Source organism: Mustela nigripes, chromosome 9 (assembly GCF_022355385.1).
Source record: "Mustela nigripes isolate SB6536 chromosome 9, MUSNIG.SB6536, whole genome shotgun sequence".
NCBI classification, from domain to species: domain Eukaryota; kingdom Metazoa; phylum Chordata; class Mammalia; order Carnivora; family Mustelidae; genus Mustela; species Mustela nigripes.
The window spans coordinates 74,102,581-74,125,748 of record NC_081565.1 but is presented as its reverse complement, the minus strand read 5'-3'; the positions used below and the strand labels follow the sequence as shown (position 1 = coordinate 74,125,748).

Genomic DNA, 23,168 nt, shown 5'->3' with positions numbered 1-23,168 from the left:
AACGTAACTGTTGCTACCCTGGCTTTCTTTTCACTTCCATTTGCATGATAAATGCTTTTCTATCCTTTCATTTTCATTCTGCATATGTCTTTAGATCTGTAATGCTTCTAATATAGGCAGCATATGGATGGTTCTTGCTTTTTTATCCATTCTGTTGCCCTAGAGTGTCTTTTGACTGGAGCATCTAGTGCACTTACTTGCAAAGTAATAAATAGGTATGTATTTATCACCATTTTGTTACTTGTTTTATGGTTGTCTTTGTAATTCTCTATTCCTTTATTTTCTTGCTCTTTTCTCTCATGGTTTGCTGGCTTTCTTTAATGATATACTTGGAATACTTTCTCTTTATTTTTTGCCTACCTGTTACAAATGTTTGATCTGTGGTTACCGTTAGGTTTATATATAACATTTTATTCCTATAATAGTCTATATTAGGTTGGTAGTCTCTAAGTTTGAACCCATTTTTTTAACCTTTTTTAAAAGCACTAAATGTTTACTCCTCTCCTCCCCCCATTTTAAGTTCGTGGCATCATTCTTTCTTTTACATTGTGAATCACTTGACTTATTTTTATAGATATACTTAATTTTACTATTTTTGTGTTTCTCTTACTCTTCCTTATGGTCTTTCCTTCTCACTGAAAGAGTTCCCTTTAACATTTCTTATAAGGTTGCGTTACTGGTGATGAAATCATTTAATTTTTGTTTGTCTGGGAAATTCTTTCTCCTTATATTCTGAATGGTAGTCTTGCTGGGTGGAGTATTCTTTAATTGCAAGGTTTTTTTCTTTCAGCATTTTGAATTTATCATGCCACTCTGTGGTCTGCAAAGTGTCCACTGAAAATCAGCAGATAGCTTTATTGGCTTACCCTCACCTCACATATAACTGGTTTCTTTTCTCTTGCTGCTTTCAAGATTTTCTCTTTATTTTTTTTCCATTTTCATTACTGAGTGTCTTGATGTGGACCTCCTTGGGTTGATTTTGTTGGGGGCTTTTTGTACCTTCTGGATCTGGATACCTGTTTCCTTCCCCAGATTCAGTAAGTTTTCAGCTATTATTTCTTAAAATAAATTTTTGCCCCTTTTTCTTTCCCTTTTCTTCTGGGGTCCCTGTAATGCATATATTATTGTGCTTGCCCATTTCAGTGAATTCCCTTAACCTATTTTCATTTTATTATTTTATTTCATTTTTTTAAAAGATTTTATTTATTTATTTAACAGACAGAGATCACAAGTAGGCAGAGAGTCAGGCAGAGAGAGAGGAGGAAGCAGGCTTCCTGCTGAGCAGAGAGCCTGTGCGGGGCTTGATCCCAGGACCCTGGGATCATGATCTGAGCTGAAGGCAGAGGCTTACCCATTGAGCCACCCAGGGGCCTCCTATTCTCATTTTATATTATTCTTTTTCTCTCTCCTGTTCAGCTTGATTGCTTTCCATTGCTCGGTCCTCCAGATCACTGATCTGTTCTTCCTCTGGTCTACTATTTATTCCCATTAATATATTTTTAATTTCAGTTACTGTGTTATTCATCTCTAGTTCTTTTTAATGCTTTGTCACCTTTTTTAGGGTTTGCCTGAGACCCTCCTCTCTTTCCTCAAGTCCAGTGAGTATCTTTATGGCCGTCACTTTAAATTCTCTATCAGACATATTATCTCCATTTTATTTAGCTCTCTTGGGATTATCATGTTTTTTCATTTGAGCTATTCCTCTGTCTGCTCATTTTGTCTAATAATCTGTGTCTGTTTCTATGTGTTAGGAAAGTCAGCTATGTCTCCTGATCTTGAAAGTTAGTGGCATTATGAAGAAGAGATGCTGTAGTGCCCTGCAGTGCAATGTCCCCTATTACCCAGAATGCAGCACTTCAGGGCTGTGTCCTGTGTGTGTTGTATATGGCCTGCTGTGTGGCTGAGCTGCATTTGCCTTCAGTTCAGTTGTCTACGGTGACTCTGCCTTTTTTTGTTGTTAGTGGGTCAGTCTGGGGGCCACCTTGAAGTTAAGTTGGTTCATACTGGGTTTTTGCCAGAGCTGTAGTCACACCATATTGTAGGGCACTCTCCCAATTTTGTCCCCCAGGAGGCTTTTGTTGGTGGGCGGGGCCCACATTCAGATCAATTGTCTGCCCCTGGCCCACTTGTGAGGCTGTAGTCAAACTGGTGTTCATGCTTATTTCCCCTCTCCTGGTCATACTCAGTCCCTTTGAAGTGATGCTGGCTCCTGTAGGGTCTCCTTACACAATGCCAGGATAGTGACACCACTTTGAATGGACTCCTGTTGCAGGAGAACATGGAAATGGGTGCACGGTGATAAGTAAGGTTTGCTCACATCTGCTTTGGGAGGAGCCCTGAGCTGCTCTGGAGAACTCTTAAGGGCGGGTTCCTGTCCATCTTTATTGGCCTTAGATAGTTTACTCCTGTGCATATTCCAGTCAGTACCAATGTGAAATTTTGACAACGGAGGACACTCTTGAATCTGCAACTCCTGCCTCTCCATATGCCTCGCTCCTCAGTGTGCTGTGAATTTAAGAAACATTGGCTTCCCCCAAATTCTCCTGTTTGACTCCAGCTGACTGGGCTCTGTTTAACTTCTCTTTTTCTCCTACATCGTAGTGTAGAAACTTGAGGCAAGAAACTGGGGTAATCTGAGGACTTCGTGGTTTCTTTTTAATTTTTTTCTTTCCTGTGATGCCTGCTACCCAATTTCTGAAAACCATTGTTTAATGTGGGTTCTTTCCCCCCTGTGTTTTAGTTGTCTATGTTGGGAAGGTTATTCCCTCATGGCTGATAGCAGAAATTCTTCTCTTTCAGTTTTGATCTGCAGTTAACGATTTTAAAAGATGACTCTTGGGCTACTTTCTCTATTGTTGATTTATTTTTTAAATAGTTACACATTAATTTTAAATTTCTTAGAGGTACTATTTATAGAAACTTAAATGTGTTTCTTTTGCTTCAAATAGTTAGAGCAAACAGTTTATCTAGACATAGAGTGTAGTTAGGATTACCCATTTATCAGTTCTTAGTTCTCAACATGTTTTCCATTTTGGTATAATTTTTTTTAAAAAATAAGATTTTACTAAGATATTATAATACGAAATTGTTTTTATTAACCAGTTTCTTTTTATCTCTCTCAAAGGTAAATATAACTGTTTGGAAGTTTATCTAATAATATATATTAATCAAAGTGATGTTACCCTTTACATCATTTTTATATGCTGCTCATGTGATGGATGAGATATTCTCCAAAGTGCGTGGAGAGTATCTCATCTTATGAGCAACATACAACAGGGAAGTAAAAAGGCATTCATTTCCCAGCCTGTGGCCTTTTTTCAAATTTTGTCATATAGACATTTCAAATTTTGATACAGTATTTTTTCCCATGAATTCTTCTATTTTTTTTTTTCTGAAGAAGTTAAGATCAAGAACATATTACTTTACTTCCTTCTATGATTTTTAAAGTTTTTATTTTTGACACATCTTTTCTATAAAAGTGGTGACCTTCCTTATATTTTTTTAGGATAAGTAATAGCGTGTTTATTTCTTTTCCTATTTATATAAGTAAGCAAAACAAGTATTGTCTGCTAGTTTCTTTGTTGGGGTATTTTGATGAGATTTTTAAAAAATATCTTTAGATTCTTAGATTAATATACTAAATATGATTTGTTTTTCTTTCTCAGATTAAAAATCATTTTTCAATCCCACTTTGTGTTTATGAAGGGAATACTTTATTGGGAACGGCTTCTCCTGGAAGTGAATTCAACCTACCATTAACATCTTACCGGTGATTTTTTATTTCTTTATCTTTTTATTTGCTCTAAAGTGTCTTATGGAATTTTTAGTTTATGGTTTTGTAGGGGTATTTGTCTCTAAGTGATCAAAGTTAAATCTGTTTTGTTAATAACTTGTCTAACTTAAGTTTCAGGGTGCCTAGAAGGTTTTGTTTTTTTGGTTTTTTTTTTTTTTAAGAAATATTTAATGTATTTAATTTATACTATATAAATTACTTGTGTTTTACTAGTAAATACAATTATTACATGCTTATTGTATAGCTTCCATAACTGAAGTCATTTATATATATGATTTTTAGAAAATGTTCAGTTGAGCATGATTGGTAGCTTTTGGATTTATATATAGCTATTATGAAGTGATTTTTACTTTTCAAATGTTTTGCAATGAAATTTTTAACAATCCCTTTCGAAAACATTTTTTCTTTTTATCTACATATTAATTGATCAGTGATAGAATTATACTTTAAATTGTGACATATATACATCAATCTTCTAAAAATTAAACTGGATATAAAATCTTATATGTAAAATTCTTATAATATGCTAACAGTGAGCTAGTCCTAAAATTATAGGATTAATATCTTGACAAACAAATATTCTGGATATTTAATCAGATTTGAAAATAATCTCTTTCAGGGATAGTGAACTCTATTGGAAAATACTATCTTCCTGAAAATAAGCATTATAATTTGTCTAAGTACCATTTCAGAACACACACTAGCCCTGGCCCAGACCTTTGCTGCAGAAGGACAGAGGCAGGACTACACGCTGTGCTGAAATCCCTCTGCCTCTCTTCTGATCCTTGTCCAGAGTTCCAGATTAGCTCTCTGATGCTTACAGAGCAGCCTTGCAGTTACAGGCACATATTTTCAGTTAGTAGACCTGCTATTTCTAATGAGTACTTAATTACTTATACCTTCTAACACTCAGTTGAAATCTCCTGTGGGAAAGAATATTATTGTTGCAAGAACAACAATGTAGTTATTTACCACATCTGACCTTATTCTAGGAAGGATTTTTGGTGGGTTACAAGACTAGATTAAAGGTGACATATAGTTATGGACATTGGGGAGGGTATGTGATATGGTGAGTGCTGTGAAGTGTGTAAGCCTGATGATGCACAGATTAATAAAAAAATAAAAGATTGCATGTAGAATGTGTTTCAAAACTCCTGTGAAGAAGTGTATACTTATTTTATGAATGAGAAAATTTAATGGCATTTCACTTTATTTTTAATAAAGTATTGCTGTATATTTTGTGATTCTATCCATAGAAGAGAAAACTTGGGATTATCTTTATACTTTCTTGTTCAAGGCTAAATATTAATTTGTCAAATGGAAATTAATCTTAATTAGAATTATTAGTGATGAGCCAGTTTGTATCTCACATTAAATGTGTTTCTAATCCAGTTCTTTGATCTAAGTATGCTTACATAATGACTATCTTTCCCTGGAGAATTTAAATAGATTAATCTTTGAATTTAATTCATTTAACAGATATTTGTCAGGTGTTCTGCTGTGTATAAGGCTCTACTATGGGATGCCAAGATGAACTGGGCATGGCTGTGACTTTGAGAGATTGATGCATTATGTAAATACAGAAGGAAGAAAACTGTGGGGTTGTAGGGAGAGGGTGTTCACAGAAAATCACAAAAAACAAAGCAAGTGTTACTGATTGACTCCTGGGTAAGATCCATGAATTAAAGGTCAAACATAATAATATGCAGATTAGCAAAGAAAGGCAATCTTAAGTGGAAGGAATTGCATGACCGAAGGTAAGGAGGTCTGAAAGCACAGGGTTTGTATGTGTAAAGAATAGTTGCAGGATAGGGCGCATGAGTGGCTCAGTGGGTTGGGCCCTTCAGCTTGGGACGTGGTCTCGGGGTCCTGGGATCGAGCCCCACATTGGTGCTCTCTGCTCAGCGGGGAGCCTGCTTCCCCCTCTCTCTCGGCCTGCCTCTCTACCCACTTGTGATTTCTCTCTGTCGAATGAGTGAATAAAATTAAAAAAAAAAAAAAAAAAGAATAGTTGCAGGATGATCAGAGTACAGTATGCATCTTGTAACAGAACATTTGATACGTAGTTTAAGTTCACATTGAAGTATTGCTCCCTCAGTTTCTTGCCCCTTTGATGTCAATTTTACCTTTATCTTATACATTATCTTTTTTTTTCTTTATTCTCTCAGAACGTTTGGTGTCCTCCTGTTTCATGATCTTTCGTTCTTAAAGCTCTTCTCATTGAGAACCTCTTGTGTTTTCTTCCTATCCATTTCTTAAACTTTCCCTTAACCTAGCATATTTTTCTAATTCAGGTGTCCTCTTCAGAATAAGGCTTTTTGGCAAAATTGTCGCCTCTGCACAAAGCTCTGAAGCTGTCTGGAAAGACTTCACCACACTCTCTTTCCTTCAGTCTGCTGTGTACATACGTTATTTTGTACCTGTCACGATGCGCTATTTCTCTTTTAACATCACATCCCCCACCTGATTGGGGTCTCTGTAATACAGAGTAAAGAAGAACTTACTCATTTGTTCATTTCCAGTTTTACCTTCTCGTTCGTGAATAATGGGTCCAATAAGGTTTTGATAATCTGGATGAGTTTATTGACATTAGTTTAATTTGGAGAAAATTAAGATTTTTTTGTGGTTCTGTTTTATTTTATTTTTATTAACCTATAATGTATTATTTGTTTCAGGCATCCAGGTGTGTGATTCATCAGTCTTACACACTTTATAGCACTCAGCATAGCATGTACCCTCCCCAATGTCCGTCACCCAGCCACCCCGTCCCTTCGACTCCCCTCCCCTCCAGCCATCCCTCAGTTTGTTTCCTGAGGAAAATTAAGTTCTTAAGTATTAGAAGAATGGAAAAGAGAATGAAAATTTCAGAGAAAATGTAAAAAACAAAATAGGTTAAATCGGATAACTGACTTGACAGATGATTAGATTTATGTATATGTCAAGGGAGATGGAAAAGTCGAATATTTTTTCATAGTCCAGAGTGCTAGTAGTTGGAAGTTCCTTAAAAGGGACACACAGAGAAATGGGTATGGACTGTTTAGAGTTCAATCTAGCGAATTTAAATCACTGTCAGGCATCATTATAGTAGTGTGTAATGGATATTTAAGATTTTAGGACAGAGCTTAGGACAAAATCTGGTCTGGAGGTAGTATGGACAGTTGTTGATTTGTAAGGGATAGTGTCACAATCATAGATGAATGGTTTTACAAGTATAAATATATTTAAGTGTTTATATTTGAACAAGTTAGGTTTGAAAAATGATTAAACCTAAAATATAATTGAAATGTAAGCAGAGTGTGATATTTAAATATAAGAATTAATCATACATGATTTTATCACTATCTTCTTGCAACCACCTCTGCAACTGTACCCAGTGTTTCAGCAATTAAATATCTATTAAAGGCTTTTGTTTGATTAACATTGAAATGCTGGTGATGGTTTTTTTAATGGAAATGTGTTTTTAGTTTATGAATTCAGTCATGACATGTATTTCCTATGAGGACCACATATTCAGGAAAGCCAACATTTTTAAATTAAATGTGCAAACTAAAAGGTATTTGTATGTTTGCTTTGCATATATGATCTATAAAATTACATATTTTCTATAGGAGACCAGTTATTATAAATTTTGAAGTTAGTAAGCTTGTAAGAAAAATATTCTCTTAAGAGCCAAAAAACTTGATTAGTTTACAGAAAGTTAAGGGATGACAATGTCTATTTACTGGTCTTTTTTTTGCTATTTCCAAAAAGAATATGAAACTATAAAAATTTTATTATAAGTGCGGGGAGTGATGTAATTTCATTGCTCCAAAGTAGTAATCACCTAATTTATGTTTTCTTTTAAAGGATTTTAAAGCATATTGTTTCATCCTTTATACAGATCACCCCTTTCTCTGAAGCCAGAAGATGAGGACTATCAAGGGTGTGAAAGAATTGACTTTGAAGAAATTATAAAAAATGATGGCACTTTTCTAAAGAAGAAATGTAGATCTAAAAACACTGCTAAGAAACCGTTTATCATTCATGTTGTCCCAGAAAAAGATGATTTGGCTTCTCTGTCAGTGTATTCAGAAGATGGCTGGGACTTACCATACATAATGCATTTGTGGCCACCTATCCTGCTCCGAAATCTTCTTCCTTATAAAATTGCTTATTATATAGAGGTATTGTAGAATTTTTTTAATGCTGTCCTGTCTTTGATTTTGTAGCTTTAGTTATTTAAAATTATGAACAATAAAACAGTGTTTTAATGTTCTCATAAAAATGATAGTACTGGTGAATGGGTGGTCTAGATAATTTTCACATGGAAAAAAAGTTTCCATCATTATAAAAAAAGGGGTTTTTAAAAATATATTTTTTCCACTGACTCTGTGTTTTACACATTTAAGATCTGTGGTAACCCTGTGTCAAGCAAGTCTGCCAGGATCATTTTTCCAACAGTATTTCCTCACTTCATGTTTTTGTACCATATTTTGGTAATTCTCACAATATTTCAAACATTTCATTCTTAATGGCTATGATTTATGATCAGTGATTATGACTTGGTAAAAGCTCAGATGATGGTTAACATTATTAGCAATAAAGTATTGAGGTGTATACATTGATTTCTAGACATAAAATGCATACTTACTGCATATAACTCAATACAAGTGATCTGTATAAAGGATGAAACATATTGCATACTTACTGGACTACAGTGTAGTGTAAACATGACTTATGTGCACTGGAAAACCAAGAAATTTATTTGACTTGCTTTATTGCAATATTTGGTTTATTGTGGTCTGGAACCAAGCCCTCAGTATCTGTGTGTATATATCTTTAAAATCTTTTCTGTGCAAATTACACCTTGTTTGTTATATACTTAAAAGATGGACACTAACTTCTGCAACAAGTATGTGAATTAGTCCTAATATTCAAATAATAGACTTAGCTAGGGATAAAAAACAAAAAAACACCCTACGTTATATTATTCCCATGCCAGGTTTTGTCTGATAAATTGAGAGGGAGTTAACATATCTATGGTTTAAGGTTATCAATTTTCCATATGGCTGGCAGGTACCAAAGTGATTAACAATCTATCAGATAGATTTGAGATTGAATCCTAGCTCTCTCATTTTATTAGCTTTATGTCTTTAAGCAAGTTGTATTATCTTTTTAAGTCATTTGTCATAATCTATAAAATAGGAATAGTAATAAAAGCTGCATGGTTGGGATATGGGGGAAATAAAATTAGAAAATACATGTGAAGGACTTTGCATAGTGGCTCCCAGACACATGGTTGGCAATTATTTCCTCTTTCACATCACCAGAACCACTACTATTCTTATTTTGTGAAATATTAATTAGCATGTCAGGCATCAATAATTTATATAATTTTTGCTTTAAGTAATTTAAAATCTTAAGAGATTCCTGTGTTCTAACAACAAGAAGGAATCAAGTTAGAGATGATGGAAAAACTGGTGATGTACTGTCTGTGTCCCATTCGTTTCGAACTTATAATTTGATCCTTTTAGAGGTCACATTTTGTTTGCTAGTTTCCAAAGGATATGATAAATTTTTAGGAATACAATTCAGTTGTGGTAGGGAGAGAAGATTATAAGGGACAAGAGCAGTTAGGAGACTCTTAGAGAGGTCACAGTGACATGAACTAATAAGTGTATAGTTGTGAGACATACAGAAGATAACAGTATAGACAGTGATTGGAAGTGGTGATGAGGCATTGTTAAAAGCAAGAATGGAAATTAGTAGGGATTGCTTATTTTGGGTTACTGTCATTTTTTTCATTTTGTAGTTTTCAAAACTTAAATCACTAATGGATAACATTTTTTTTAAATGTTTTACTAATGACAGTGTTTTATAATGTTGATTATTTTCAACATAGTTTTACTTTGTATTATTTAATTTTATCCTCACAGTAGTCCTTTGAAGTAGATCATTTATACCATTTTATAAATGCAATAATTCAAATCTCAATTTGTAGAAGTTTATACAGTTGGCAGAGTTAGAACTCAAATACAAGTCTTCCGACTTGTTTTGACAGAGGTGTTTCAAAAGCATGTGTATGACCTTTGGAATCATTAAATAGAATTTTGGGGCCTATTGTTCTAACATGTTTAAAATTTTCCTGTATTTTTTTTATTACAGGGGATTGAACATAAAGTTTATACTCTAAATGAAGGACATTCAGCCCATATTTGTACTGTGCAGTTGGAAAAAGCCAAACTACATTTAAAATTACTTGACTATCTTAATCATGATTGGAAAAGTGAATATTATATAAAACCTAACCAACAAGATATTAGTTTCATCAATTTTACCTGTGTTACGGAAATAGAAAAGACTGATTTAGATATTGCTATCCATGTGACTTACAATACCGGCCAGACAGTTGTGGCATTTCATAGTCCTTACTGGATGGTCAATAAAACCAGTCGGATGTTACAGTATAAGGCAGATGGAATTCACCGAAAGCATCCACCTAATTATAAGAAGCCAGTTCTGTTTTCTTTTCAACCAAAGCACTTTTTTAATAATAATAAGGTATGTAAGTTTTTAAAAAAACTTTCATTCTCCTTTAGCTTCTTTTCACTCCTTTTAGATTTTTAGAGTTTTGAAGAATATAGAACAGGTAGAAATACCATTTAAATATTTGAGGTTAAAAAGATTAGAATTTAGGGACACCTGAGTGGCTCAGTTGGTTGGGCGTCTGCTTTCGGCTCAGGTCATAATCCCAGGGTCCAGGGATTGGGTTCCGTGTCGGGCTCTTTGCTGAGTGAGGAGCCTGCTTCTCCCTCTGCCTGCTGTTTCCCCTGCTTGAGCTCTGCCTCTCGCTTTCTCTCTCTCTGAGACAAATAAGTATATAAAATATTTTAAAAAAAAGATTAGAATTTAGTATAGGAAAATGTTTAGTGCATTAATATAATATTTACATGAAAAAGCAAAAAACTTATCAGTTGAGGTAGGAATTTTTAATGGTATCTAAATTGTAATGTATTTGGAATATTTTTTCCTAGGTTCAGCTTATGGTAACTGATAGTGAATTGTCAGATCAGTTTTCAATTGATACTGTTGGTAGTCATGGAGCTGTTAAATGTAAAGGCCTGAAAATGGACTATCAAGTGAGTTCATTCTCTGCTCATGGAGAAACTTCTATTTTAAACTCTGTGTACTGACAATTTAATTTTTATAAGGATGTTGTAATAATGGAACAGTTTTTGAAATGCTAATTTTTTCCCTTTAGGTTGGTGTCACTATAGACCTCAGCAGTTTTAACATTACCAGAATTGTGACATTTACTCCTTTTTATATGATTGAAAACAAAAGCAAATATCATATATCAGTGGCTGAACAGGGAAATGATAAATGGCTCTCTCTTGATTTGGAGCAGGTGGGTAGATGTATTTTAAAAATGTACCTCTTTAGATTTTCATTTTTCCTTGAAGTTAGACACCTGAAACACGATGAAAGTTTTGAATTGCACCCCCCTCTCCTCATTTTATTTGTACCGGGATCTAGATTTAATTGTTAAAAACCAAACCTTTTCATTTAGGAGTGCATTGCTTGATGAGGGAAGTAGATATTTAACAGCTATTTAACATATGAGGGAAGTAGATACTTAACAGCTAACAGATATTTAACCAAGCAGTATAAATACAGAAGTAGAAGACTGGATAAGGTATAAAGTCAGTAAAGAGTAGAAAATTATTTACTCTTTCTGCAAAGTTACTAGGAATGCCTTTGTGGAATAAGTTAAGCCAGTTATTTTAAAAAGATGGTAGTAACTTAGGAATGAAATTTTGATTCTACACCATCTTTAGCTATTTGACCTCTGGATGAGAATTTTCTAAAGAACTGCCTGAGGTTGATGGAATATTTCATTTTTGAGGAAATTTTATGTATAAATATAAGAGAAGTGCTTGCTGTTTTTGTTCAGTGTTCCTTCTTGCTTTTAAACCATCCTGGTGGGATTATTATTCTTGACATTCTTTAGATTTTTCCTTCAGAGCTCATTTTGGAGGCAAATGCCATCAGTTTGTGTTTATCTGTAAAAGTTTTGTCATCTTTCTTTTATCATAATTTCTCTTGCTTTCTCTTCTATTTTTTCTCAACATGTGTAGATTTTACTCCACTGTTTTCTGGTTTCTACTTCAGTTGAAAATTCTCGTGTGATCCCATCATTCCTTTAGAGGTCATTTTTCTTCCTAATTGCCTTCATGATTTTTGTCTTTGACATTCCGTAGTTATACTACTGTTTGTCCACATGTGGATTCTTTCTACATATCCTGCTTGAGATGCTATACTCTGAGATTTGTGGATCAATCTATTTCATAATTGCTATATAATTTGCAATTATTATCTCTTTAAATATTGTCTTTGCTTCGTCCTTCCATTTGCTTCTTCTTGGTCTTTAATCAGACATATTCTAGGCCTCCATATTCTATCTTCCATGTCTCAACTTTTTTTTTTTTTTTTTTTTTTTTGCTATTTTCTATCTATATAACTCTCTTTGCTGCATTCTGGATTAATTCTACATGTATATCTTTAATAAATTTTCACTTTTACTCTGTCTAAATTGCTATTTAAGCCTTTAGTTGAGTTATTTGAATAATTGTATTTCTTAATTTCAGAAGCTCCACCTTTTTTGAAGTCTGCCTGGTCATTCATTAGTGAATATTTGTGTATATTCCTTAGGTGCCTTGTGATACATCTGCTAAGAGAACCACAAGTCCCTGTGCTTGTGTAGTTTATGTTTCATTGTGGGGGAGTGGTTGTGGAAACAATATAATCAATTAGCAAAATATATAGTATGTTTAAAGGTGAAAAGTCTAATCAGGGAAATCAAATAAGACAGGAAGTGTTGAAAATTCTAGCAAGCACAAGGTAGGCTATAATTTTATATGAGGTGGTCAAGGATAGAATTCACTGAGGTCCTATTTGAGCCAACTGATAGGAAATGTGGGGAAGTAGCAGTTGACAGGAGCTCATCTGAGTTGCCATGAGTTGGAGGAGCTGATTAGGGCAACAACTCAAAATGAAAGTAACAGTCAAGCCTTTAGTCCCTTACTGCCATAGTATAATCAAGAGGCTAAACTGGAGAAAGTGCCAACTCTCCCTGCTCCATTCCTCTTTCCCTGTGGAAGAGCATTGATCAGGGTTCAGGTGGTTGAGCACAAACTTGGGGGTTGTGTCACTGTCAAGGGAGCCTTGAATAAGAGACTCTTCCAGTTTATGGGCCTAAGGAATGAACGGTGACAAGGGGGGAAGAGCTAGGAGTAGAAAAGTACTGAAGACAGAGGAGAGAAAAAGCATCTTCAAGGTTCTCCCTATCTTCTTTTAAAGAGGTCTTGCAGGGAGGTTCCTCTAAGAGGTCTCTGCAGTGGGCCATGATAGGTGTCTGAATGAAGGCATCTCAGGTAGGAATTCAGATATGTATAAAATGCATCGCTGTAAGCGAGGGCTGGGTCCTTGAGACTGCTGTACACTGAGTGAATGCGGCAGCTTAGCCCTGTGAGGCCTGCCGAATAAGGCCTTTGAAATTGCCTATGATGTAATCTGATAAGTTTTTAGCTGGGAGCTGCAATCCTCAGCCTTGTGGCTCTCTGGGGAAAGAGACTTAGAGCCAGAAGAATCAGCCAGGGTAGATGCCCTGAAGTGGAAGAACCTTCGGCATATTTGTGGGATAGCAAAAGAGGCCAGTATTACTGGAGAGGGGAAAGTAGTAGAGAACAAGGCATGACAAGAGATGCAGTGTGTCATGCAGAACTTGGGAGCCATTGCAAAGGTTGTAGATGTAGAACTCTCTGTGTCCAGTTGCTAAGATTACCAACTCCAGCTTTGTTTTGCTTAGGTATTTTCTTGGCGTGTCTTCTCCCTTACCTAGAGCAGCTCTGTGTCTTAATTCTGTGTCTGTAGCAGATAACATTCTTGGGCCTTAGCTTATCAAAAACCTGACTTACAGCCTCTGTCTTTGAACAGTTCATGTTTACATTAGGAGCAATTACAACTGCATAACAACTTATTTTTTATTTTACTTTCTCTGTTTCTTTTTGTTTTCACTTTTGTCTTAAGATAAATTTTCTTGTGCTAGTTTAAAATGATTACATTTCAGTTTTGGCTTATAGTGGTCAACCTTGAGATGTGTCATCATGATTATTGCCTGTGTTGATAGGTTAGACTTGCTTAGATCTCATGTTTTCCCACTACTAAAGACATGTACATTAGCACTTTCTCTAGTGGCAAGATTTTGAGCACGTAATTCTTTGAAATGATACAGTGTAAATTATGGAACCTAGCATACATTTTTAAACCAAGGCTGCCAGGGAGTGGCAGGCTTGGGAATATCAAGAAATCATATCATTTTTAGTCTTCTCAGGTCCTCATGGGAAGTCTGGTGCTTCAGTTAGTATTGCTGCTCTGTTGACCTTCCCACGTAAGTTCCTGCTCAGTTGCAAGAAGCCCTGAGTGGGGGCATTCTAAGCCTCTTAGAGCCTTAACTGTGTCTCATGTCTAGTTCCATTAGTTACCTCTTGAGGTTGAATAAGGCAGGCTTCAACAAGCTAAGGCGCTTGACTTTAACATCAGGTTCCTCCTCCATTGCTGCAGGCCATGTCATGGGGATGGGTATCACACATGAACAGTTTCACTGAAGTCCGTGAAGTCATTGGTCTGGTTGGGACCTATCACAGTAAGACAGGGTATGCAGAATAGTTCACAGGCCACACTGCTTCTCCTTTCTTCTTCTCTTAGCTCTTCTCTTTGTTTTCACTCCTGTTGTCTGGACTTCTCTCTCTCAATGGGTCGACCGTCTCTCCTTTTACTAGTTTGGATTCCAGATCACTGATGTCCGTGTTGTTCCTTAAGATTTGGAGCCTGTTTCCTACTCGGAACTTTAGATACTTCTCTCACTTTTTTACCTTTATTAGACTTCAAGGACTCTGGTTTTGTGCATGACCTGATTCAACATTTGCGTGTACTTCGGCTCTTATAATTACCAAGTGATACCCACAACCTGATTATGATTATTATGAACTGTATGTATCCTTGTTTTAAACTGATCACTTGTTTCTCAGCTCAGCTTTTCTATGCTGATTTGTCAGCCCTCCTCTAGATCTCTGGACCACACTGACATCTCTTCGCCAGCACTCCGCCACTCCTCTTACCACGGTTCCTCAACTTCCCACCCAGCACTGCCTGAGCTCATGGTGCCCACAGGTGGTGACACAGCTCTAAGTTGGCAGCTCACAGCTGTTTAGCCAAGCAACCCACTAACTAGAGCAATGTTAAAAGACGTTTATTTTAAGTCTATCCTGATGGGTTTACTAAAATGATAAAATTTTGATGACGAAAAAAAAATCTTTTTTATAAATAAGTGTATGTAATTTGTGTTTTAGTGTATCCCTTTTTGGCCAGAGGATGCTTCTAATGCACTTCTTATTCAAGTTGAAAGAAATCAAGGCCCTCCCAAAAAGATACATTTTAACAAGCAAGCAAATTGTATTTTATTGCGTCTGGATAATGAGGTGGGTGATTTTTATGTGTGTGTATGTTTAGAGAAGATATTATATACTTGTGATTTTGTCTGTAACTTTGATTGTTTTCCCTTTTACCAAAAAGGAACAAACATTTCTTTTAGTAAAGGAAAGATTACTAAAAAGGAACAGAGACGTAAAACAATTTAATTGTTCAACAGAATGTTAGAGTGCCTAGAATATTGGAACATCTGGAATTTGACCCATCTGTATAGAGTAATTGAGATTCATGGTTTCCCAGATATGCAGTAGAAAATCCTGACTTGCTTTCTTAATCATTAAAAAATGTACCAAGTTATGAATAGTCTTATTAAATGTTATTAAATAATATTCTTTGGAAAATTATCATGTAAGAGAATAATTTTTTTTCTTTTTTTTTCATAGCTTGGAGGTATTATAGCAGAAGTTAATTTAGCTGAGCATTCTACGGTTATTACATTTTCAGATTATCATGATGGAGCAGCTCCCTTCCTATTAATAAATCACACTAAGAGTGACATTGTTCAGTACAATCAAAGGTAAGAAGATTATCACAAATATGATATCCCCCTGATTTTAGTGGAGTCTAGGTGATGGGACATTGACTCTATGATGATTTCTTTTTTTAAGATTGTTATTTATTTATTTATTTGAGGGAGAGAGGAGGAGGGGGCAGAGGGAGGAGCAGACTCCCTGTGGGGCTCCATTCCAAGACCCTGGGATCATGACCTGAGCCAAAGGCAGATGCTTAACCTGATGACCCACCTAGGTGCCTCTTCATGATGATTTCTTAAGAATATGACACTGGTGGGGTGCCTGGGTGGTTCAGTCGGTTAAGTATCTGCCTTTGACTCAAGTCATGATCTTAGGATCCTGGGATCCAGCCCCATGTCTGGGTCTGTACTCAGCGGGGAGTATCCCTCTCCCTCTGCTCCTACTCACCCCACTCAATCCCCCCACCCTGCCTGTGATCGCCCATGTGCATATGCGAGTGAGCTCTCTCTCTCTCTCTCAATAAAACCTTTTAAAAAAGTATAGGTGTGTGTGTGTGTGTGTGTGTGTGTGTGTGTGTAACACTGATAATGACATTAAAGCCATATAAAACAATGTCCTTATTTTTTAAAAAAAGGTATACTGAAGTATGTAGGGGTAAAACTGACATTAATATTTGTAGTTTACTTTTTAAACATTGTGATGTAATTGACAAAACCTTATATTAGTTTCAACATGATGATAGGATATTTATATATAGTGCACACTGATCACCACAGTTAACTCTAGTTAACATCCATCACCACACATAGTTACAAATTTTTTTTTAAAGATTTTTATTTATTTATTTGACAGAGGGAGACAGAGAGAGAGGGAACACAAGCAGGGGGGGTAGGAGAGGGAAAAGGAGGCCTCCAGCTAAGCAGGGAGCTTGATGTGGGCTTGATCCCAGGACCCTGGGATCATGACCTGAGCCCAAGGCAGACGCCCAACGACTGGGGCACCCAGACACCCCAGAACATTTTATTTTCTTGTGATGAGAATGAAAATTTACTATTCTTAATTTTCAGATATACAAAACAGTATTATTAACTATAGCCACCATACTATACATTATATCCCCATGATTTGTTTATTTTATTAATAATTTATTTTTTTATTATTATTTTTTAAAGATTTTATTTATTTATTTGACAGAGAGAAATCACAAGTAGATGGAGAGGCAGGCAGAGAGAGAGAGAGGGAAGCAGGCTCCCCGCTGAGCAGAGAGCCCGATGCGGGACTCGATCCCAGGACCCTGAGATCATGACCTGAGCCGAAGGCAGCGGCTTAACCCACTGAGCCACCCAGGCGCCCCTGATTTGTTTATTTTATAACTGGAAGTTTGTACCCTTTGACCCCTTCACCCACTTCATACCCTATCCCCCCACCTCTAACAAACACCACTCTTATTTTTTTTTTTATTTCTATGTGTTAGGATTTTTTCATTGTTTTCTTTGTTTGTTTTTGGCTTTTTAGATCCCTCTTATAAATACATAAGAGGGATATAAATACATACATTTTCTGTCTGACTTATATCACTTAGCCCATAATCAACTACTGCTTCAACTCAGAAAAGTTATATTCTGTTATTTCCTTGGTTTGTATCTTCTCCAATTTTTTGTTTTTCTGGGAATTATTTTTTGAGTTGATTGAATTTGTTAGATTTATATACCATGTCTTAAGATTTTTTAAAAAGTAACTTAGCTATCTCGTTTTTGCTAGAATAAGACCATACTTAGAGAGTTCCCAGTTAAATTCTGTCAGATTTAGTACAGATAAAAGTTGGAATAATTTTCTCCCACAATTCATTTTTATTAAAACAAAAGCTCACAACGCAGTTTCAAAAATGGGGATGCCTGGGTGGCTCTGTTGGTGAAGCGCCTACTCAGGTCAAGATCCCGGGGTCCTGAAACCAAGCCCAGTATTGGGCTCCTAACTCAGCAGAGAGCCTGCTTCGCCCTCTGCCTGCCGCTCCCACTGTGTGTGCTCTCTCTCTCAAACAAATAAATCTGTAAAAAAAAAAAAGTTTCAAAATGAAACTCTTCATTTTCTAAGTGGGACAAACATTCCCTTGAAATATTCTCATTTCTTTAGAAAATCTCTTTTTCATTGTATAAGGAAAAAAATTTCAATCTAGTCTTAAGCAGAACCATCACAAATCTCAATGAGTGGACTCAGAATCAAGTGTTATTTTAGGTTTTTCATATATTCATGTTTGCACTTAATTTAATGCATATTTTTACTATTTATGATAGTTCCCTCAGTGAAATAGAAGATTCCCTCCCTCCCGGAAAAGCAGTATTTTATACTTGGGCTGATCCAGTGGGCTCTAGAAAGCTGAAGTGGAGATGTGGAAAAAGCCATGGTGAAGTAACACAAAAGGATGTGCGTATTGGCTTGAGTATTACTGTGTTCTGAGCTTCCTTTTTTTTTTTTTTTTCCCCAAAGTATTCTCTTCCGGCTTTGCTAGTTATAAGGCCTGTTTTATGTCTGTACTTTTAAACAATTGCCAAGGTTTTTTGTTTGTTTGTTTGTTTGTTTTGGAGTTTTAGGAGTAGAATTGAGTGATTCATCCCTTCCGTGTAATAGCCAGTGTTCATCACTCCCACTGCCCTCCGTCATCCTCATCACCCGCCTCCCCATCCCTCGCCAGCAAATCCGTTTGTTCTCCACAGTTAAGAGTCTGTTTCATGTTTGTCTCTTTTCTTTCCCCCTTATTTTCATTTGTTTTGTTTCTTAAATTCCACATGAGTGAAATCACATGGTATTTGTCATTCTCTGACTTATTTTGCTAAACTAATATTCTCTAAGCAGCAGAAAGAGGAATCAAGGAATCGATCCCATTTATAATTGCATCAAAAATCACAAGATACTATAACCAAAATATAAAAAAAGATAAAAAATCGTAAGATACTATAACCAAAGAGGTTAAAGAGCTGTACATTTTATCAAAGAAAGTGAAGATGACACAAAGAAATAGAAAAACATTCCATGCTCACGGATTAGAACCAAATATTGTTTAAAAAAAAAAAAACAAAACTGCTGATTTTAAAAGCAGGGTTCAAACTTTAACCAAAAACATTTAAAACCAGAAGGGTCCTGTCATGGCTACATCCTTATCTGCGGCTGTTACATTATAAAAGGTACACTAGACTTAGGGGGGTGCTTTCAGCATTTGTCTCATAAACAGATAAAGTCCTGCACTGACAGTCATTTTAGGTCACTGTGGCTTCTGTGAGGATCATTTAGGGACCCACTAAGGAATTTATTTTTGAGTGGTTTATTATAATGATAAAGATATATATAAACATTTTCCAGTAACATTTTGAATGACTTTTTGAGAAATTTTTATTAAAGTGTTATTAGTCGGGATGCCTGGTGGCTCAGTCCGTTAAGTGTCTGCCTTCCACTCTGGGCATAATCTCAGGTTCCTGGGATTGAGTCCCTCATCAGGCTCTTTGCTTAGCAGAGAACCTGATTCTCCCTCTAACTGCCGCTCCCTCCCCCTGCTTGTTCTCTCTCTCTCTGACAAATCAATAAATGAAATCTTAAAAAAAATAAGGCTTTCAGAATTCATTTTAATTTGACCCCTATTATAATGTTTTTTTTTTTACACCACTCATCATTATTTCTTCTTATCAAAAGGCCAGTTTTATCTCATTCCCATTTTAAAGGGAACACTGAATATTAAGTCACTAAATGTGTCTTTATTGAAGTTTTGGTTTTGTTTAATTATCAAATTAAAGTGGTTGACTTCTAGTTTGTAAAAGTACATGTGTCTGTTTATGAATAAAAGAATGAGTACTGAAATTTTATCAGTTGTTAGGCTTTTAATTTTTTTTCCTCTCTGGAGATGATTATGTGATTTTTGGATTTTACCTTACTTGAGAGGGTGATTTGTATGGTTTGTTTTAAGTATCATATTAGCCTTGTGTTTCTGGAATTGGCTTGCTGATGTTTTCAGACTTTTACCAGTATTTATGAGAAAGTAATGCCCATATAGATTTTGCTATTTAAAATTATGCTGACATCTGAAACATGCTTAGAAATGCAGTTTTGTATTTTAAGAAGAATGTATGTAAGATTCATATGCTTTCTTCCTTGAATGTTTGCCAGAATTCACCAGTGAAGCCAGGCCATCTTAGCCTGTGGTTGTTTTTGTGGGGAGGTTTTAAATTATGAACTACTTCTTTGTTATTATGTAGGACAATTCATTTTCCTATTTCTGCTCATCATTTTAGGAAGAGATTTTCCAAGAATGTGTCTATTTCATCAGATTTTCCTAATAGATAAAAATATTTTTATCATAACCATCTGTTTAATTTTAATTTATAGTGATTCTCTTTTTCATTATTGGTGTAGATTATTTATATTTTCATTCCTTTTTCCTTGATAAGTTTTACTTGGGATTTAGCAGTTTAATTCTTACTTTTCCTATCAGAAAACCATTGTTTTGCTCTTTTGATGATCTCTTTTATACATTTGTGTTCATTTTCACCTGCTTCTACTCTAATCTATATTATATTCTTTCATCTTTCTTTCTTCGAAATTCTTGAGATAGGGGTGCCTGGGTGGCTCAGTGAGTTAAGCATCTGCCTTTGGCTCAGGTCATGATCCTGGGGTCCTGGGATCAAGCCCCACATCGGGCTCTCTGCTCAAGCTGGGAGCTTGCTTCTCCTTCTGTCTGCTTCCCTTGCTTGTGCATGCTCGCTCTTTCAAATAAAAAAAATAAAATGTTTTTTAAAATCTCTGAAAATATTACTGTCACATAAGCAGAACCAGTAGTAGCAATTCTGGGCTGTGGTGTGATTTGTTTAAAGTAATGATTCAAGATGGAAAAAAAAAATTAATTCTTGAGATAGATACTGTGTTAGTCTACTTGAGCTGCCACGACCAAATACCTTAGACTGGGTGGCTTAAGCAACACAAATTTATTTCTCAGAGTTTGAGAGCTGGAAAACCAAATCAAAGTGCCAGCACGGTCAGGTCCTGGTAAACCTGGTGAGGACTCTTCTAGACTTGCAGTTGAGCACCCTCTCCCCATGTCCTTAGCAGGATATTCCTCCTGTTGGATCAGAGCCCTAACTCCTCCAAGGCCTTGTGTCCAAAAGAGTCACATTGGTGACTGGGACTTCAACATATGACTTTGGGAGAGTGAGAGGATACAATTGAGTTAATAGCAGATACTGAGATCTGGTTTTCAGATTCATTATAAGGTGAATGTGTGTGGTACAACATGCCCCCCACCACCATCTCAGACCTCCAGTGGATGTTTGAAACCACCAATAGAGTACTAAGCCCTATATAAACTGTGTTTTTTTCCTATCATACATACTATGATAAAGTTTAATTTACAAATTAAGTGAGAGATAAAAACAAAAACTTAATAATAAAATGGAACAATTATTTACTGTAATAAAATCCTATGTGGTCTCTCAAAATATTTTATACTCCCCCTTCTAGTGATCATGTGAGATGATAAAGTACATACATGGTGAGATGAAGTAAGATGAAAGATGTAGGCATTGGGATGTAGTATTAGACTATCGTTGACCTTCTGACCATATGTCCGAAGGAGGATCATCTGCTTCTGGAACGTGGTTGACCACAGGTAGCTGAAACTGGAATGCAGAACCTAGGAGAAGGGGAACTACTGTATATTAAAATTTCCTATTGATCAGAATATTCACTAGAATATTGACCAAAAATTCATGACTGGCTGTTAATTATTAGCATTTGCTCTTATCTTCTCACTGAAATTCAATACCCTGATATTAATACAATGCTTATAAATAAGGGCTTCCTGCCAAATTAACCATGTGGTAAATACCTGTGCTTTATAGAGCATGCAACTGAAGTGTCAGATATTTTTTATCCTATTCAGTTCAGCTCTGTAAGGAAATTAAATTTCTGACTGAACTTTTAACATATAACACATTGATTAGTCTTAGAATAAAGCAGAGAAAATAATACTTTGTGTTATTGATTAGCCTACAAAAGAAGACTAATTAAATTTTATTAAGTTGTTGAAAAAACAGTAACAATTGACCTGTCTTCCTGATTAATTACTTCATAATAAATAATGGCAGAAGCAAACATCAACTGATTTTTATTATGCAAATTTCTGACTGTTATACAAATATTCATTCAGTTTGTCTCACCCTTTGAAAGTTACCATTACAGTTCTCATTTTGCAGATGTGGAATCTAGATTTCCTCTTGGTTATGGCTTTAATTTTGGGGGTGCCTGGGTGGCTCAGTCGTTAAGCGTCTGACTTCGGCTCTGGTCATGATCCCATGGTCCTAGGATCGAGCCCACATTGAGCTCCCTGCTCAGCAGGAAGGCTGCTTCTCTGTCTCCCACTCCCTGTGCTTGTGTTCCCGCTCTCCTTGTCTTCTGTCTGTCAAACAAATGAATAAGATCTTTAAAAAAAAAAAGACTCTAATTTTTAATTTTTTCTATGGTTTGTTTTAGGATATGATGACACCTATAAATTCGGGGAAAAAGACGATTTATTTAGTTTCATTCTTTGAAGGCTTACAACGCATTATTTTATTCACTGAAGATCCAAGGGTATTCAGAGCAACATATGAAAGTGAGAAAGCAGAGTTAGCAGAGCAAGAAATTGTGTTGGCCTTACAAGATGTTGGAATTTCTCTCGTCAACAATTACACAAAGCAGGAAGTAGCCTATATTGGCATTACAAGGTTAGATACATTAAATGATTAGTTCTTAATCATTAAGAATGATTATAAAATGGTGATTATAAAATTAATTATAAAATTAAAATAATACAGTTTAAGTTTTGTGTTTTATTATACTAAGTTAATGCTGATTTAAAAATGTTTTTGAGATTATTTTTTGCCTTTTGAGATAAAGATATCTCAAAATCAGATTTTTAAATCGTGTCTTATGTTTATTCAGCTTATCAAAGGTATACTTAACATGTATAAGGAAATATTTAATTTTCTCTTACTGCCTATCAGAGTGTAGGATACTGTATGGATGTTCCGTAAATAGTTGTTGGGGGAATAAAGCCAATCATTCTTTAATTTGAGCTTGACACTTAATTTTAAGATACAGTAAGGTAATATGAAATATATCATTTCCCTCTAAGTCATCACCAGTAAAACTCTATTCTCTATGCCTTTAATATTCCTATTCATAAATACTTAAGGTAAACTTAATTTGTATACATTAGTGCCTGATTTTGAGGGCATTTCTAGATTCCAGTCTGTATAATACAGGATAATATTATCCAGGATAATAGTTTTAATCCTTGAGTTTAAGCTGTCAAGTATATATGTTAAAAGGTATATGATACAGGTTTGAAT

The 23,168-nt window shown here is 35.5% G+C and overlaps 1 protein-coding gene across 4 annotated transcripts in view; it reads left to right on the top strand.

Moving 5' to 3' along the window:
• Window positions 1–23,168, top strand: part of VPS13A (vacuolar protein sorting 13 homolog A) — a 223,361-nt gene that overhangs the window by 156,008 nt on the left and 44,185 nt on the right. For all 4 annotated transcript variants that reach the window (XM_059411819.1, XM_059411818.1, XM_059411820.1 and 1 more), the window contains exons 46-54: window positions 3,666–3,769; window positions 7,674–7,956; window positions 9,938–10,333; window positions 10,807–10,911; window positions 11,034–11,180; window positions 15,184–15,312; window positions 15,706–15,839; window positions 18,090–18,219; window positions 22,309–22,541. In XM_059411819.1, coding sequence (XP_059267802.1) covers window positions 3,666–3,769; window positions 7,674–7,956; window positions 9,938–10,333; window positions 10,807–10,911; window positions 11,034–11,180; window positions 15,184–15,312; window positions 15,706–15,839; window positions 18,090–18,219; window positions 22,309–22,541 — 1,661 coding nt within the window. The remainder of the gene's footprint in view (window positions 1–3,665; window positions 3,770–7,673; window positions 7,957–9,937; window positions 10,334–10,806; window positions 10,912–11,033; window positions 11,181–15,183; window positions 15,313–15,705; window positions 15,840–18,089; window positions 18,220–22,308; window positions 22,542–23,168) is intronic.